A 14,351-nucleotide genomic window follows, 5' to 3' on the forward strand; every position below is an offset into this window, starting at 1 on the left:
GACTATGACTGGAAAGCAATCTGCAAATACACCTGGAGGAAGACAAAGCAGGACCTGAGAACTAGGAAAGGGCTGCAGAGAGCAAATATGTGATGACAGTGTCCAGACTGACTTTACCTGGGAAAGAAGATACCTGTTTCTGGACATGAGACTGTGCCTACAAATCAATACAAACAATGGGAGAGGTGTTTCTGAAGCTCTGCTTTCACATACCCCTCTCCCCCCAAAGACCCTTATCATTGAAAAGAGTCAATCACAGTTACTGGACTGAGTCTGGCTCAGATAAATACCACCAAGCTTGCCTGAAGACCCAGAATGTAACAGACACCGCACAGGGAGGTCTACTCTTGAAAGGGACATCTCCCCAAGGGCTGAGCACGCACCCACTCCAGAGGCTTCTGAATATCAAAAATGGCTCCTCCAACGGTTCCTGACCGAATGAGTGGAGGACAGGATGCCACCCACGTCCCTGAAGAGGGAACAGTGCCGAGGCAGGGGGCATGGGATGGTTCTTGTTGGAATGCTACATAAGGAGTGGGAGATCAATACAGCCCTAGTGGAGAGAGGCAAGAAGCGAACGTTTTTCTCAGAATTGAGGGGAGCGAAGGGAATTCCTCCAGAATAACCTCACAGCCGTAAGACAGACGCAGAGGGCAGTGTACTGAGGAGACTTATTACCTGAGAGCTCAGCCCCCCAATCTCCAGTCACTCCGAAAACATCATCCACAGTCGTGGGACTTAGAGCGCCCCCTCTTCCAATAGGTCCCTAGCACCCTGAGTTCGGAGCTTTCCCAGAGGGGCAGTGGGACGTGTCCGGAGGGTTCCCCCGTGGCTCCTGGCTGCCGTGCCCTCCCTCATCTCCCCGGGACCCCTAGCCGCTGCCTCCTCCCCGCCCCAGACCCAGGATCCGAGCGGCGGGGGCCCGGCCGCCCCGCTCACCTCGCTCATCGCGGCGGCGGGGCACCGCACGCGCAGGTGAAGAGAGGGGCCCTCGGGGCTGCACGGACCGCGGCCGCGAGTTGCGGGACCCTGAGGCAGAGGTCCCTGCTGACGAGGCGCGGAGAGCTAGTACAGAGAGCAGCTGTCCGGTGCGGGAGTCCCGGCTCTCCGCGCTCAGCTCCCCGCCAGGGGGTCCCTTGCCGACCCGGTCCTGTCAAAGCCGCTCGGCGCGCCTCCACCGGCCCCACCTTTTATAGTCAGCTCCGTTGCCTTCCTCCAGCCAGACCAATAGGAACTACTCCTACCGCAGATGACAGCCCCTCGCGTCCAATGATGGCAGGCCCGGAGGTTTGCAGCATTTCCAAACTAGGGTAAGACAGACAGCGAGCGGGAAGGAGGGGGAGACCCTCGGATGAGAGGACGGAAAATCAAGTGGGGGGAGCGAAGATGGAGGGGGAAGAAGGGAGAGAAAAGTGTGTGAGTTTGAGAAAGAGAAGAAAGAAGAGTTCGAAGGAGGTCAAGAGGGTACATGGGAAGCAAAAACAGCGGAGGAAAATGGTAAAGCCAAGAAACGTTGCTTTAGTAGTAGTATTTACTAGTAGGTGAACTTTCTGGGTAAGGGATCCGCGCAAGCGCTTGCGCAAGAGAAACTGCAGCAAGTGGACGATGTTCCGTGTCACAGAACAGGGAAATTGTGAAGTGCCTATTTTTTGGGGAAGATCACAGATCTTAGGAGTTGGAAGACATTGTAGGGTTTATCAAGTATTACCTCCTACACAATGCATAAAAACTCCCCCAAAATCTGCCTTCTGATCCCCCAGAGCCCATTTGAACACTTTCTAGTGATAAGGTAATGAGCTCCCCCAAAAGTTATTTTACAACTACTGATTCATTCAACCTCAAGCTGGCATTGTGCCCTTCACTGTGCCAGGTATGGCTGTGAACCTATTAAAAAAAGAAATAAGTAAACAAACACAGACATACTTGTTGTTGCCACTAAAATATTAGGCTTCAGTATGCAGGTCCTATCTCCCACAGTCTAGCCTGTTCCTTCCTGCAATTCAGGTAGCAATCCACCATTTGGTGGTCCATGTTTGAGTATCAAAACAAGTTAAGTGGACTCTGTCAGGGTGCAGGGAGCAGATGCGAAAGATAAAACCCATAATCTATACTTTTGAAATAGAGATTTTTTTTAATAGAAGAAGCTTTGTTAAATAATTATGTTGTATAATTTTTAAGAAAAATATACATAGGTAAAAGTCATGAAATTGTGATAACTTCAACTGTTATCCCTATTTATCTAAATATCTAGCTTTCATTTCTACTTGAAAGAAATCCTTTAAATAATTCTCTTGCCTAGGATACTTCTAGGCCTACTTACAGCTTCAGTCAGCCAAGACACTTTCAGCTTTAGCTGTTACACACTTTGTGGTTTCTTTCATGGCCTACTTTAACTGAGTCAATAACTGAGCTTCTCTCAATCAGCAACCACTTATCTCTTCTCAACAGCTAGATTTAAGACCATGAACAGCCGTTTCTCTAGCTAGACTCTCTGCCCAAACAGAGACAGAGAAAATGGGAAAAGATCACCTCTTTTCCTCTATCCACCTGAGATCCTCTGACTCTCACTTTCTAATGGGAGTCTGGTTGCCTAAGTTACTAAGTGTCTAACTAGGCTAACTCCTACCCACTCTATGCAGCTTACCCCTCTGGCTTCCCCCACCTTTCTAATGAATGGCTAATTAGCATTGGAAAGATTTTCTTTATTAAAGCAGACCTCTCTGAAGTTCTTAAACAAAGATCATATCAAAGAGAATTCAGATTGTAGATCAGGGGTCAGCAAACCAATAGTAAATATTTTGGGTTTTGCAGGCCATAAGGTCTCTGTGCAAATACTCTACTCTGCCATTTTAACTTGAAAGCAGCTGTAGACCATATATAAACAAATAGGTGTGGCTATGTTCCAATAAAATTGTATTTGTGGACCCTGAAGTTTGAATTGCCTATAATTTTCATGTCATAATACCTTATTTTTTATTTTAATGTAAAACCTATTCTTAACTTATAAGTCATGCAAAAGCAGGCGGTAGATCAGATTTGGCCCACAGGTTGCTGTTTGCCAAACTCTGCCATAGATGATTAAATGCCCAAGTATGCTACATTAGTAAGTTGTATAATAGTTAAGAGTAATAGTTCAAAAAGATAATAGGTCAAGGAAAGACATCAGCTGACACCAAAAGAGTCAAAAGCTTCCTGGGGCGAGTGGCTAGGGAGAAAAAGAGTTTCAAAGAAGAGAATGTGCTTGTCAGGAAGTCAAAAGAAGTAGGGAGGTTGATTGGGAGAAACATAAGTGAAAACGATTGAATTAGCCTCCAGGAGATCACTGATGAATTTAGAGAAAGAGGATTAAAACCAGATTACAAGGTGAAAGGAAAGGGGGTAGCCTGAACCAATCCTCTTCAAAGAAGTGTTTGTGCCAGGACCTGGGGGCAAACAGGATAGAGCAGGCTTAAACTGGAAATTTGGCTCAAAAGACAACTGAGTAGGGTTCGTTACATGCCAAAAGCAAAACTGGCAGGTAGGAATAGCAGGTAGCAATGGTTCAGAAGTCAGAAAGGAGTTAGGAATCAGACTAGGAGACTAGTGGGCAGAGGTAGATGTCCAGAGAGTCAGGACAGCAAAGGGTAATTAACTATAAAAGATAGCAGCTAACGGGGAAACTGGAATGTATACAGATAGAATCATGGAAACTACTGGCCTAGCAAAATGCCTGGCACAAAGTAGATGCCCATTAAATGTTTGTTGATTGAAAGAATGCATTCAAAAATAATTGTATATGATGCCATAGAAAGAGGATGAGTTTGGAATCAGACCTTAATTCATATCCTAGCCAATTTGTTCATTCAGCATTTATTATAGTGCCTAGAGTACACAAGACCTCAAGGAGCTTAAATCAAGAGATGTAGCCTTTATTTAAACAATCACATTTGATTGACAGAGTCAGAAAGAAACAGACATTTGTTCTTCAATGTGATAAATGTTGTGACAAAGGTGTGCACCTGGGCATAACTCTAACCCACAGGCTCCCAGAGGTGATCTGCCTCACTCAGGCCTGAAGCATCAACAGGAGGACCAGGAGAGAAGGGTTTGGAAGTTGGAATGGCAATTCTAACCAGGCAAAACAAGGGCAGATGTTCAGTGGTGAGCAAGCCCAGCTTGTTCAGGGAACTCTAAATGCTTAAGCTACAATGGGAAGTATTAGGTCAGGGGAGGGGACTGAGGTTGGAATAGATAAGACAAGAGTGATAAATAGGGGCCAGATCACAAAGGACTTTATATGACATGCTAAAGAGATTGGAATTTGTACTGAGGGTGATGGGAAGCAAATGAAGAATTTTAAGCAGGAGAGAGACACAATCAAATTTGCATTTTAGAAATAACTATAGCATGGAGGATAAGTTGGAAAGAGGAGGCTGGAAGTTGGGAGAATAATTTAATAGTCTACAGGAGTAATAAGAGAAAAATGATGGGAGCCTGAATGAAATTAAGAGGTAGTGGGCATGGAGAGGTAAGGAGATAGGAATGACAGGTCATAGCACTGGATCATTTTTAGGGAGTGAGGGAAAGGAAACTAAGTGACTTCTCAGCTTCTGGCTTGGCAACTGAGAGAGGGTGGCAGTAGAGGGGAAGGAAAGGAAGAGAGTAAGGGATGAACATGTATTGACTTCCTTCCACATTCCAAGCACTGTGTAAGGAGTTTTACATATATTACTTTATCTGATCTTCACAAAAACCCGGAGAGTGAATGTTATCAACCCTTTTTCCCAGATGAGAAACTGAGCTTCAGAGAGCTAAACCCACCAGGACTCAACCACAGCAGATGTCTCTCAGATCCTGGCCTGAGATAGGCATATTGGAAGAAGGTGAGGACATCAGTTAACCCCAAAAGCCTGTCATCATGGATGCCAGGGGCAACCTGCAACAGATCACAGGCTCAGTCTGTGTGTCAGTTTGTATATATTATGTCCCCCCAAAAGCCATATTCTGTAATGCATTCTTGTAGGGGGCAGACTTATTAATCTTTTTGATTAGGGTGTGACTTCTTGATTGAACATTTCCATGGAGATTTGACCCCACCCATTCAGGGTAGGTCTCTATTAGTTTACTGGAGTCCTTTAAAAAGAGCTGACATAGACCCAGATGCTTGCTGACACTAACACTTGGAGATATTTGGTGATGTGGACAGAAGGATGTTTGGAGATGCTAAGCTAAGAGATGAAGTCCATAGTTTGCCCCGGAGAAGCTAAGAGAGGACCCAGGAGCTGAAACACAACCTGGAGCAAGGGACCAGCAGACACCAGCCACGTGCCTTCCCAGCTGATAGAGGCATTCCGGATGCCATCAGCCTTTCTTTAGTGAAGGTATCCTCTTGTTGATGCCTTAGTTTGGACACTTTTATGGTCTTGGAACTGTACATTTGTAACCTAATAAACCCCCTTTATAAAAGCCAATCCATTTCTGGTATTTTGCATAATGGCAGCATTAGCAAACCGGAACAGTCTGCTCCATGGGAGGGACCCTGAGACTGGGGGAGCATTTCTGTCCACAGAAGAGCAAGCTCAGAGAGGCATGTCCCCCAGGCAAACCCATTTCAAGAGAACTGCAAGGTGGGCATTGCCAAGAATAACAAGGCTCTGACCTGGGCCAGAGCAGCTCTCCTCCAGCCTGGACCCCTCCCTATGATCCAGTGGTGACATTGGAAAAGGAAGGCTGCCTCCTTTCCCAGGTCTGGAGCTGGCCTAGCCTGATGATATCTGACTGCCAGGGCCCAATGGTCTCAGTTATTTCAGATAAATAGGAAGAAGCAAAAAAGTAATTCAACTAGCAAGAGCCAGAACAAGAATTTGAACCTAAGTCTATAGGACTTGAACCTAAGCCCATTCTCTTTCCACTTTCTCATAGTTAGTCATCAAATCAGGTAATAAACGAGAAGTTAGTTTGTAGGGGTGGGAAGTTGTCAGTGAATTTTTTATTAGACATATTGAATTTGAAATGCCTATGTGACATCCAAGTGGGTCACCTAATAAATTATTGTATATAATGATCCTTGTGCAAGTTATTGAACCTCTCTGAGCCTCAGTTTTATCATCTGTAAAATAGTGATATTAGCTATCTTATAGGGTTAATGTAGGTATGGACTCTTACCCAGTACTCTGCATGGATTGGTCACTCAGTAATAGTAAATGAATACACCAATTAATAACTATAATATTATCCATAATCTTTACTGTGCAATTTAGAGTTTGATTATCCTGGGGATGAGCCTGGACCCTGCATCATGGGATTGAGAAAGCCTTCTGGACCAAAAGGGGGAAGAGAAATGAAACAAAATAAAGGTTCAGTGGCTGAGAGATTTCAAATGGAGTAGAGAGGTCATTCTGGAGGTAACGCTTATGTGTTATATAGATCCTTTTTAGTTTTTAATTTATTAGAATAGTTAGAAGGAAATATATAAAACTGTTGAACTGCAATCAAGTATCCTTGATTCCTGAAGGCAACTGTATAACTATATCTTATATGGTGTGACCATGTGATTGTGAAAACTTTACGGCTCACTCTCCCTTTATCCAATGTATAGATAGATGGGTAGAAAAAAGGGGGACAAAAAAGTAAATGAATAATGGGGGGAGGGGAGGAATGGGATGTTTTGGGTGTTCTTTTTACTTTTTCTTATATTCTTATTTTTATTTTTTGGAGTAATGAAAATGTTCAAGACAAAGGACTGGAGGATCTAAGATGGTGGCATACAGAGGAGTGGAAACTAAATAGTCCCCCTGGAACAACAAAAAAAAACAGAAACAACTAGTAAATAATCCGGAATAACTGCAGGGGGACAAACATGACGGTCCACTCATCATACCTCAACCTGAACTGGGAGGAATGCCCGACATCACAGCATAAAATCTCTAAGTAAAAACTGCGGCTCCAAATCGGGAGACCCCTCCCCCCACAGCCTGAGCTACAGAGCATCCTGGTGCCAGAGAGAAGCTCTCTCCCAGCAAGCGAATATAGCTCAGCTGAGCTCCAACTGGGGTTTTAATTAGCAAGTGTGAACTGCTCACTACGAGGTACGAATCCCCAACAAGTAGACAGAGGCCTTGGGGTGACGAGTGACCTTGGAGAGTTGGAGGGTTGCCTCGGACTAGCTCTGTTCCTTTTCAGACTCAGTGGAGAAAGCCTCAGCCATTTTCAGTTCCCAGTTCTGTGACCCAGACAGGGGTGTGGCACAGGCAGAGAGAGACCATTGAAATGCTAATGACTTCTCCCTAAGGCGTCCATCTTCTCTAAGAGGAAAGGGGTGGGGCCCAGCTCTACTACCTGCCTTTCATTCAGATCTTACACCAGTCAAGAATTATAGGCTAATCTTTGCTTCAGGCTGGGAGTGCCCCTGCATGGCCCAGCGGCGTGGGGCTTCCCTTGAGGGACGACGCGCACTAGTGATGTAGCACAGCCTTCCCTCAGCAGAGGTCCTAGAAGATCACAGCTGAGAAGGGGGGCCTGCTCGGAAAACCCGGGGACGCTACATCAATGCCAGTGGTTTGTGGGTCAATGACAGAGAGGTCAATGACAATGACAGAGAGGGTCTGGGGCAGAACTGAAATGAAGGCTTAGACTCTTGCAGCGGCCTTGAATCTCCGGGAACACCTGGGAGGTTTGAATATTAAAGCTGCCCTGCCTCCCTGACCACCCAGACACATGCACCACGTTCAGGGTGGACAGCTCCAACAATAAACCCAAACTGAGTTCACCAACTGAACCCCACAAAAATCATTTTCCCACACACCACAGAGACAGAGTTGGGGAGAACTGACTTGAGGGGTATAGGTAACCCGCAGACGCCATCTGCTGGTTAGTTGGAGAAAGCGTACACCACCAACCTGTATTTCTGAAAAATTAGATTGGTTTTTTTTTTTTTTAACAACTTGAAAGAACCCTATCAAACAAAGCAAATGCCAAGAGGCCAAAAGACAACAGAAAATCTTAATGCATGTGATAAAACCAGACGATATGCAGAACCCGATCCCAAATACCCAAATCAAAATATCAGAAGAGACACAGTACTTGGCACGATTAATCAAACAGTTGTGGATCGAGGAATGAAAACATGGCACAGGATATAAAAGACATGAAGAAGACCATGGAACAGGATAAAAGGGACATAAAGAAGACCCTAGAAGAGCATAAAGAAGAAATTGCAAGATTAAATAAAAAAAAACAGAAGATCTTATGGAAATAAAAGAAACTGTTGGCCAAATTAAAAAGACTCTGGATACTCATAATACAAGATTAGAGGAAGCTGAACAACAACTCAGTGTCCTAGAGGTCCACAGAACAGAAAATGAAAGAACAAAAGAAAGAATGGAGAAAAAAATCGAAAAAATCGAAAAGGATCTTAGGGATACGATAGATAAAATAAAACATCCAAATTTAAGACTCATTGGTGTCCCAGAAGGGGAAGATAAGGATAAAGGTCTAGAAAGAGTATTCAAAGAAATTGTTGGAGAAGACTTCCAAATACATAAAGCATAAATGCCCAGTGAACTCCAAATAGAATAAATCCAAATAAATCCACTCCAAGACATATTCTGATCAGACTGTCAAATACTGAAGAGAAGGAGCAAGTTCTGAAAGCAGCAAGAGAAAAGCAATTCACCACATACAAAGGAAACAACATAAGACTAAGTTGTGACTACTCAGTGGCCACCATGGAGGCGAGAAGGCAATGGCATGACATATTTAAAACTCTGAGAGAGAAAAATTTCCAACCAAGAATACTTTATCCAGCAAAACTCTCCTTCAAATCTGAGGGAGAGCTTAAATTTTTTCACAGACAAACAAATGCTGAGAGAGTTTGCTAATAACAGACCTGCCCTACTTCAGATACTAAAGGGAGCCCTACTGACAGAGAAACAAAAGGAGAAAGAGATATAGAGAATTTTAACGGACATATAGAACCTTACATCCCAAATCACCAGGACACTCATTTTTCTCTAGTGATCATGGATCTTTCTCCAGAATGGACCATATACTGGGACATAAAACAAGCCTCAATAAATTAAAAACACACACACACACACAAAAAAACTGAACATATTCAAAGCACAACCTCTGACCACAATGGAATACAAATAGAAGTCAATAATTTTTGAATTGTAACTCCACTATTTACTTCTTACATGATATAAAATACACAAACTCTAATGACAAATCAGTGGTTTTGAACTCAATGTAAAATACGTAATTTTTGACAAGAACTACATTAAGGGTGGGGGAATGGAGGAGTATAGGTACATAGTTTATGTATCCTATTGAAATTAAGTTGGTATCAAAGAAAAACAAGATTGATATGGATTTAAGAGTTTAATTTTAAGCCCCATAGTAAACACAAAGAAATTATCAGAGAATATGACCATAGAGATGAAAAGTAGAGTATGGGTTAAGAGAAATGGGGTAAGGGGCAATGGGGAGTTAAGAAATGAGTGTAGGGTTGCTGTTTGAGGTGAAGGGAAATTTCTAGTAATGGATGGTGGGAAGGTGATAGCATTACTACATTCTAAATGTGATTAATCCCACTAATGGAAGGCTAGGGAGGGGGTGGAATGGGAAGATTTAGGCTGTGTGCCGGTTTGAATGTATTATGTCCCCCAGAAAAAGCCATATTCTTTGGTGCAAACTTGTGGGGCAGACAGAATAGTGGGGATTAAGTTGGAATGTTTGGATTATGTTGTTTGCATGGAGATGTGCCCCACCCAGCTGTGGGAGATGACTCTGGTGGGATACTCCCATGGAGGTGTGGCCCCACCCATTCAGGGTGGGCCTTGATCAGTGGAGCCATATAAATGAGCTGGCTCAAGGAGATGGAATGGAGTGCAGCTGGGAGTGATGTTTTGAAGAGGAGCAAGCTTGCTAGAGAGGAACGTCCTGGGAGAAAGCCGTTTTGAGGCCGGAGCTTTGGAGCAGACGCCAGCTGCCTTCCCAGCTAACAGAGGTTTTCCGGGAGCCACTGGCCATCCTCCGGTGAAGGTACCTCATTGCTGAGGTGTTACCTTGGACGCTTTGTGGCCTTAAGACTGTAACTGTGTAGTGAAATAAACCCCCGTTTTATAAAAGCCTATCCATCTCTGGTGTTTTACATTCTGCAGCATTAGCAAACTAAGACAGGCTGTATATATGTCTCCACAATTGGGAAAAAAAAAAAAGAAAAAGAAAAAGACAGTCTAAATAGATGACAATTGAATGCCAAGGATGACCCTGGATGGGATCTGAGGATGGAGGACAGGAGACTCAAAGGGACACAGTTGAGACATAAGAAAAAGGAAATATAGAATGTAAGCTTTGTATCATTGTTGAATCTCTTGTACTTCTTAGCTGCGCTTAATGAGATTGCATAAAAGAATGTTCTTGTTCATGGGAAGTGTGTACGTGAATTATAGTGTATGTTCAAGGATGTGTGCAGCTAACTCTCATATGTTCAGAAGACAGAGCAATAGAGGATGGATGATAGCTAGGGAGAGAGGGAGGGAGGGAAAGAAATAGTGGTGTGACAACATGTTAAAGTTAGTGGATTGGGGTATCGGGGGAGGGAGGTCAGGGAATGCTGGAGTTCTGTGTATGGGGTTTGTATTGTTTTTGCAACTGTCCCTATAACTTAGAATTTATTTCAAAAGAAAATGTAAAAAAAATAAAAAATAAAAATGTTCAAAAATTGATTGTGGTGATGAATGCACAACTATATGATGATGCTATGAACAATTTTTTTACACTCTGGATGAATATATGGTATGTGAACATATTTCAATTAAAAATGGTAAAAAAAAATGAAGTTTCAGTGGCTGAGAGATTTCAAATGGAGTCGAGAGGTCACTCTGGAGGTTATTCTTATGCATTATATAGATACCTGTTTTTAATTTTTAGTGTATTGGAAAGCTAGAAGGAAATATCTGAAACTGTTGAACTGCAGCCCAGTAGCCTTGACTCTTGAAGATGAGTGTATAACTATGTAGCTTACACAGTGTGACTGTGATTTTGAAAACCTTGTGGCTCACACTCTGTTTATCCAGTGTGTGGACAGGTGAGTAGAAAAATGGGAACAAAAATGTAATTAATGGGGGGATGGGGGATGGGATGTTTTGGGTGTTCTTCTTTACTTGTATTTTTATTTTATTTTTATTTTTTGGAGTAATGAAAATGTTCAAAAATTGATTTGGGTGATAAATGCACAACTATGTGATGGTACTGTGAACAATTGATTGTATACTGTGGATGATTGTAGGGTATGTGAACAAATCTCAATAAAACCGAATTTAAAAAAAAAGATCCAGGAGTTCAATTTATTTACACCATCTCCATTAGACTATGAATTCCTCTGCAATAGGTATGCTCTCTTTTATCCCTCCCCAGCTATAGAGTGGGCACTTAATAACCTATTGCTAGAGTAAAACAGTGATTATGGAAGTGGATCAGGGCCCTAGTAGGGAGGACCCTTGTCCTCTTCTTGGAGTCTCTCTCTCAGCTGGTGGTACCTCCATCCACTCACTCACCCAAACTAGACACTTGGAGTCATCCTTTTAACTCCTTTCTCATTCTTCTCAACTGAGACATACTAGTAATCACCAAGTTTCAGTAATTTCACCTCCCATGTATTTCTTACAACCCTCTCCTCCTCTACATCCTACAACTGTTTCAGCTCAGGCTTAATCTTCTCTCACCTACATTTATGACAATAACTTTCTAATTGGTCTCTTTGCCTTCAGTCCTGACCCCTCATGTACAAAACAGCCAGCAGAGTAAGCTATCTAGAATATAGATCTGACCATGTCACTTTCCAGCTTAAGACACTTTAAGAGCTTTCTGACTGTGGTAGATTGAATCATGCATCCCAACAAAATACATGCTCTTAATCTTAATCTGAATTCCTGTGGGTGTGAACCCATTTGTAAATAGGACTTTTGGAAGATGTTATTATTAGTTAAGGTTTGGCCAAATTGAGTCAGGCTGGGTCTTAGTCTGTATTACTGGAGGTCTTACGAAGAGAGGAAATTTGGGTGCAGTAAGAGAAGCTGGAAATCATAGAAAGCCACAGGAAGAGGCCAAAGACAGCTCCATGTGACAGAGGTGGAGGTACAAATCAAGGAACACCAAAGATTGCAGCAAGCCATCACCATAATGCTACAGACTTCAGGGAGAAAGCATGGCCTTGCAGACACCTTGATTTGGAACTTATGGACTCTAAAACCATGAGCCAATACTTTTTGTTTAAGCCAACCCATTGTATATTTGTCATAGGCTCCCTGGCAAACTAAGATACTGACGGACTAAGCTCTTAGCCTGGCACATAAAGTCTCCCATGATCTGGTCCTGCCTACACCTCAACCTCATATTTCTTCTCACTAGCCCTTTGTCTTTGCACACCCAGACTGAAATGTTATGCTCAGCAAGAGAGGACTGTTTATGGTTCTGCCCTATCCACTATTTTGTATCTGGCTTTTTGAACTTCTCAGGTTGTAGCCTCTGCCTCAGCTGCCATTCACCTTTATCTGGCTAACTCCTGTCATAACTTGAACATGTAAACTCATTGTCTTAAAATGTAGAATATAGTGTACCAAAGATAGACAGAAACTAAAGAAGGGGGAGCGGTTACCTAATATGTACAGAATTGTTAACGCATCTGAACTCAAATGTTTGGGAGTGGATAGAGGTGATGGTAGCTTGTTATTGGGATTATAAGTAATAGTGATGTATTGTAGGTGAATTTGAAAGTGGTAAAGTCATGTATGTAAATAAGTTCTTGCATGAATACTACAAATTTAAAAAAATAATAGAAATAGAGGGGTATATGGGAAAAAGCATAGCTATTGCAAACTATGGACTATAGTTAACAGTAATATTTTAATATTCTTTCATCAACAGTAACAAATTTACTACACCAATACTATGGGTCAACAATGGGGGGGGGTAGAAAGGAGGGTACGGGAGGATTTGGGTTTTATTTTTTATTCTTATTTTTGGGTTTTATTTTTTATTCTTATTTCTGTTCTGGAGTAATGAAAATGTTCTAAAATTGATCATGAGGATGTATGTACAAGTAGGTGATGATACTGTGAGCGAGTAACTGTATACTTTATATGGTTTGTGTGGTGTGTGAATATATCCCAATAAAATTGAAAAAAAAAAAAAAAAAAAGTTAGCTCAGTTGTCACTCCTCCAGGAAGCGTTTCCTGTCTCCTTCTCAACACCCCTTTGCCAAAGTAGGATTGGGTCCCCCTTCTCTGTAATCCCATAGTGCTTCATGGGATTACAGAGCACCATCACTAGTCTGACTGTATTTCCTTAAACCTGCTTAAAGTTCTGCTGCCACCACTAGCACTAAACTCCTTGAATGTAGAAAAGCATCTTCCTCTTTGTATCCCTAGTGTCTAACACATAGTAGGTTCTCAGTCATTATCTGTTGATTGAATGAATCAATACGAATTCTCAGTCACACTCAAGCAAAGATACTAACAGATGCATGCACATAAATATACTCATCATCTCCCAGGCACCAAATTCAAGCACCTGTGTGCTCTGGAACTCAGCTTCTTTTAAAATGCAAAGTTATGCATAGTTGGGTTTTGTGCCACTAGGGACTAAGGGTGTCAACTCATTCTGGCAACCTGAACAAGACTCTAACGCAGTCTTCTCCCTCTCTCTCTCCTCCTATCTGCAAGTGTGTGCGTGTATGCGTGTGGATGACTTCAGCCTGCACTTTGGGTTTTTAACTCATCTACAGCTTCGTTAATTACAATTTAACTCTTAACAGAAGAAGCAAAAGACACAACAAAATGAAGACTAGAAAAATGCTTATTTCTAGCAGGAGAAGACTGTGCTGTATGGGAACAGCAAATACCCAGGGAGATGTGCAATGAGAAGGACCTTTCAAATGGGAAAACTGAGACTTTGGACATGATTCCAGTGTGTGTGGGATCAGATTTGTGATGAAAAACAAGTGCTGCTTCCTTTGCCTATTTTATCCAATATATATTTCTAGAACATATCGCCCATCCCCAAAACATCCAAATGCCTTTTGAAAAAATCACTTCTGTTCACAGATGTTGAGATAGTGTGTGTATGTGTGTGTATCATAGATACAATACATACACTCACACACACATAGGTACACTTTACACTTTTAAAACTATTCTTCAGTGCCAGTGGAGCACTAGACTCCTGTTTATGATTCTGTTCTGATTCCTTATTTTTTTTTCTTTTCTGATTCTTAAATTTATTAAGTAGAAATCCATGATCCCTTCATCTTGGGTACAAGCTACAGAACTTGTGAGGCCCAGTATAAAATGAAAATGCAGGGCCCTTGT

At 42.4% G+C, this 14,351-nt stretch overlaps 1 protein-coding gene across 1 annotated transcript in view; it reads right to left on the minus strand.

The window, feature by feature from the left end:
- PCP4L1 (Purkinje cell protein 4 like 1) overlaps nucleotides 1-1,388 on the minus strand; it is a 30,886-nt gene extending 29,498 nt beyond the window's left edge. Inside the window, exon 1 of the mRNA XM_037825504.1 lies at nucleotides 940-1,388. Within this exon, the coding sequence (XP_037681432.1) occupies nucleotides 940-948 (9 nt within the window). The 5' untranslated portion in view covers nucleotides 949-1,388. The remainder of the gene's footprint in view (nucleotides 1-939) is intronic.
- Nucleotides 1,389-14,351: the final 12,963 nt, after the last annotated feature.

This window comes from Choloepus didactylus, chromosome 2 (assembly GCF_015220235.1).
Source record: "Choloepus didactylus isolate mChoDid1 chromosome 2, mChoDid1.pri, whole genome shotgun sequence".
Classification (NCBI taxonomy): domain Eukaryota; kingdom Metazoa; phylum Chordata; class Mammalia; order Pilosa; family Megalonychidae; genus Choloepus; species Choloepus didactylus.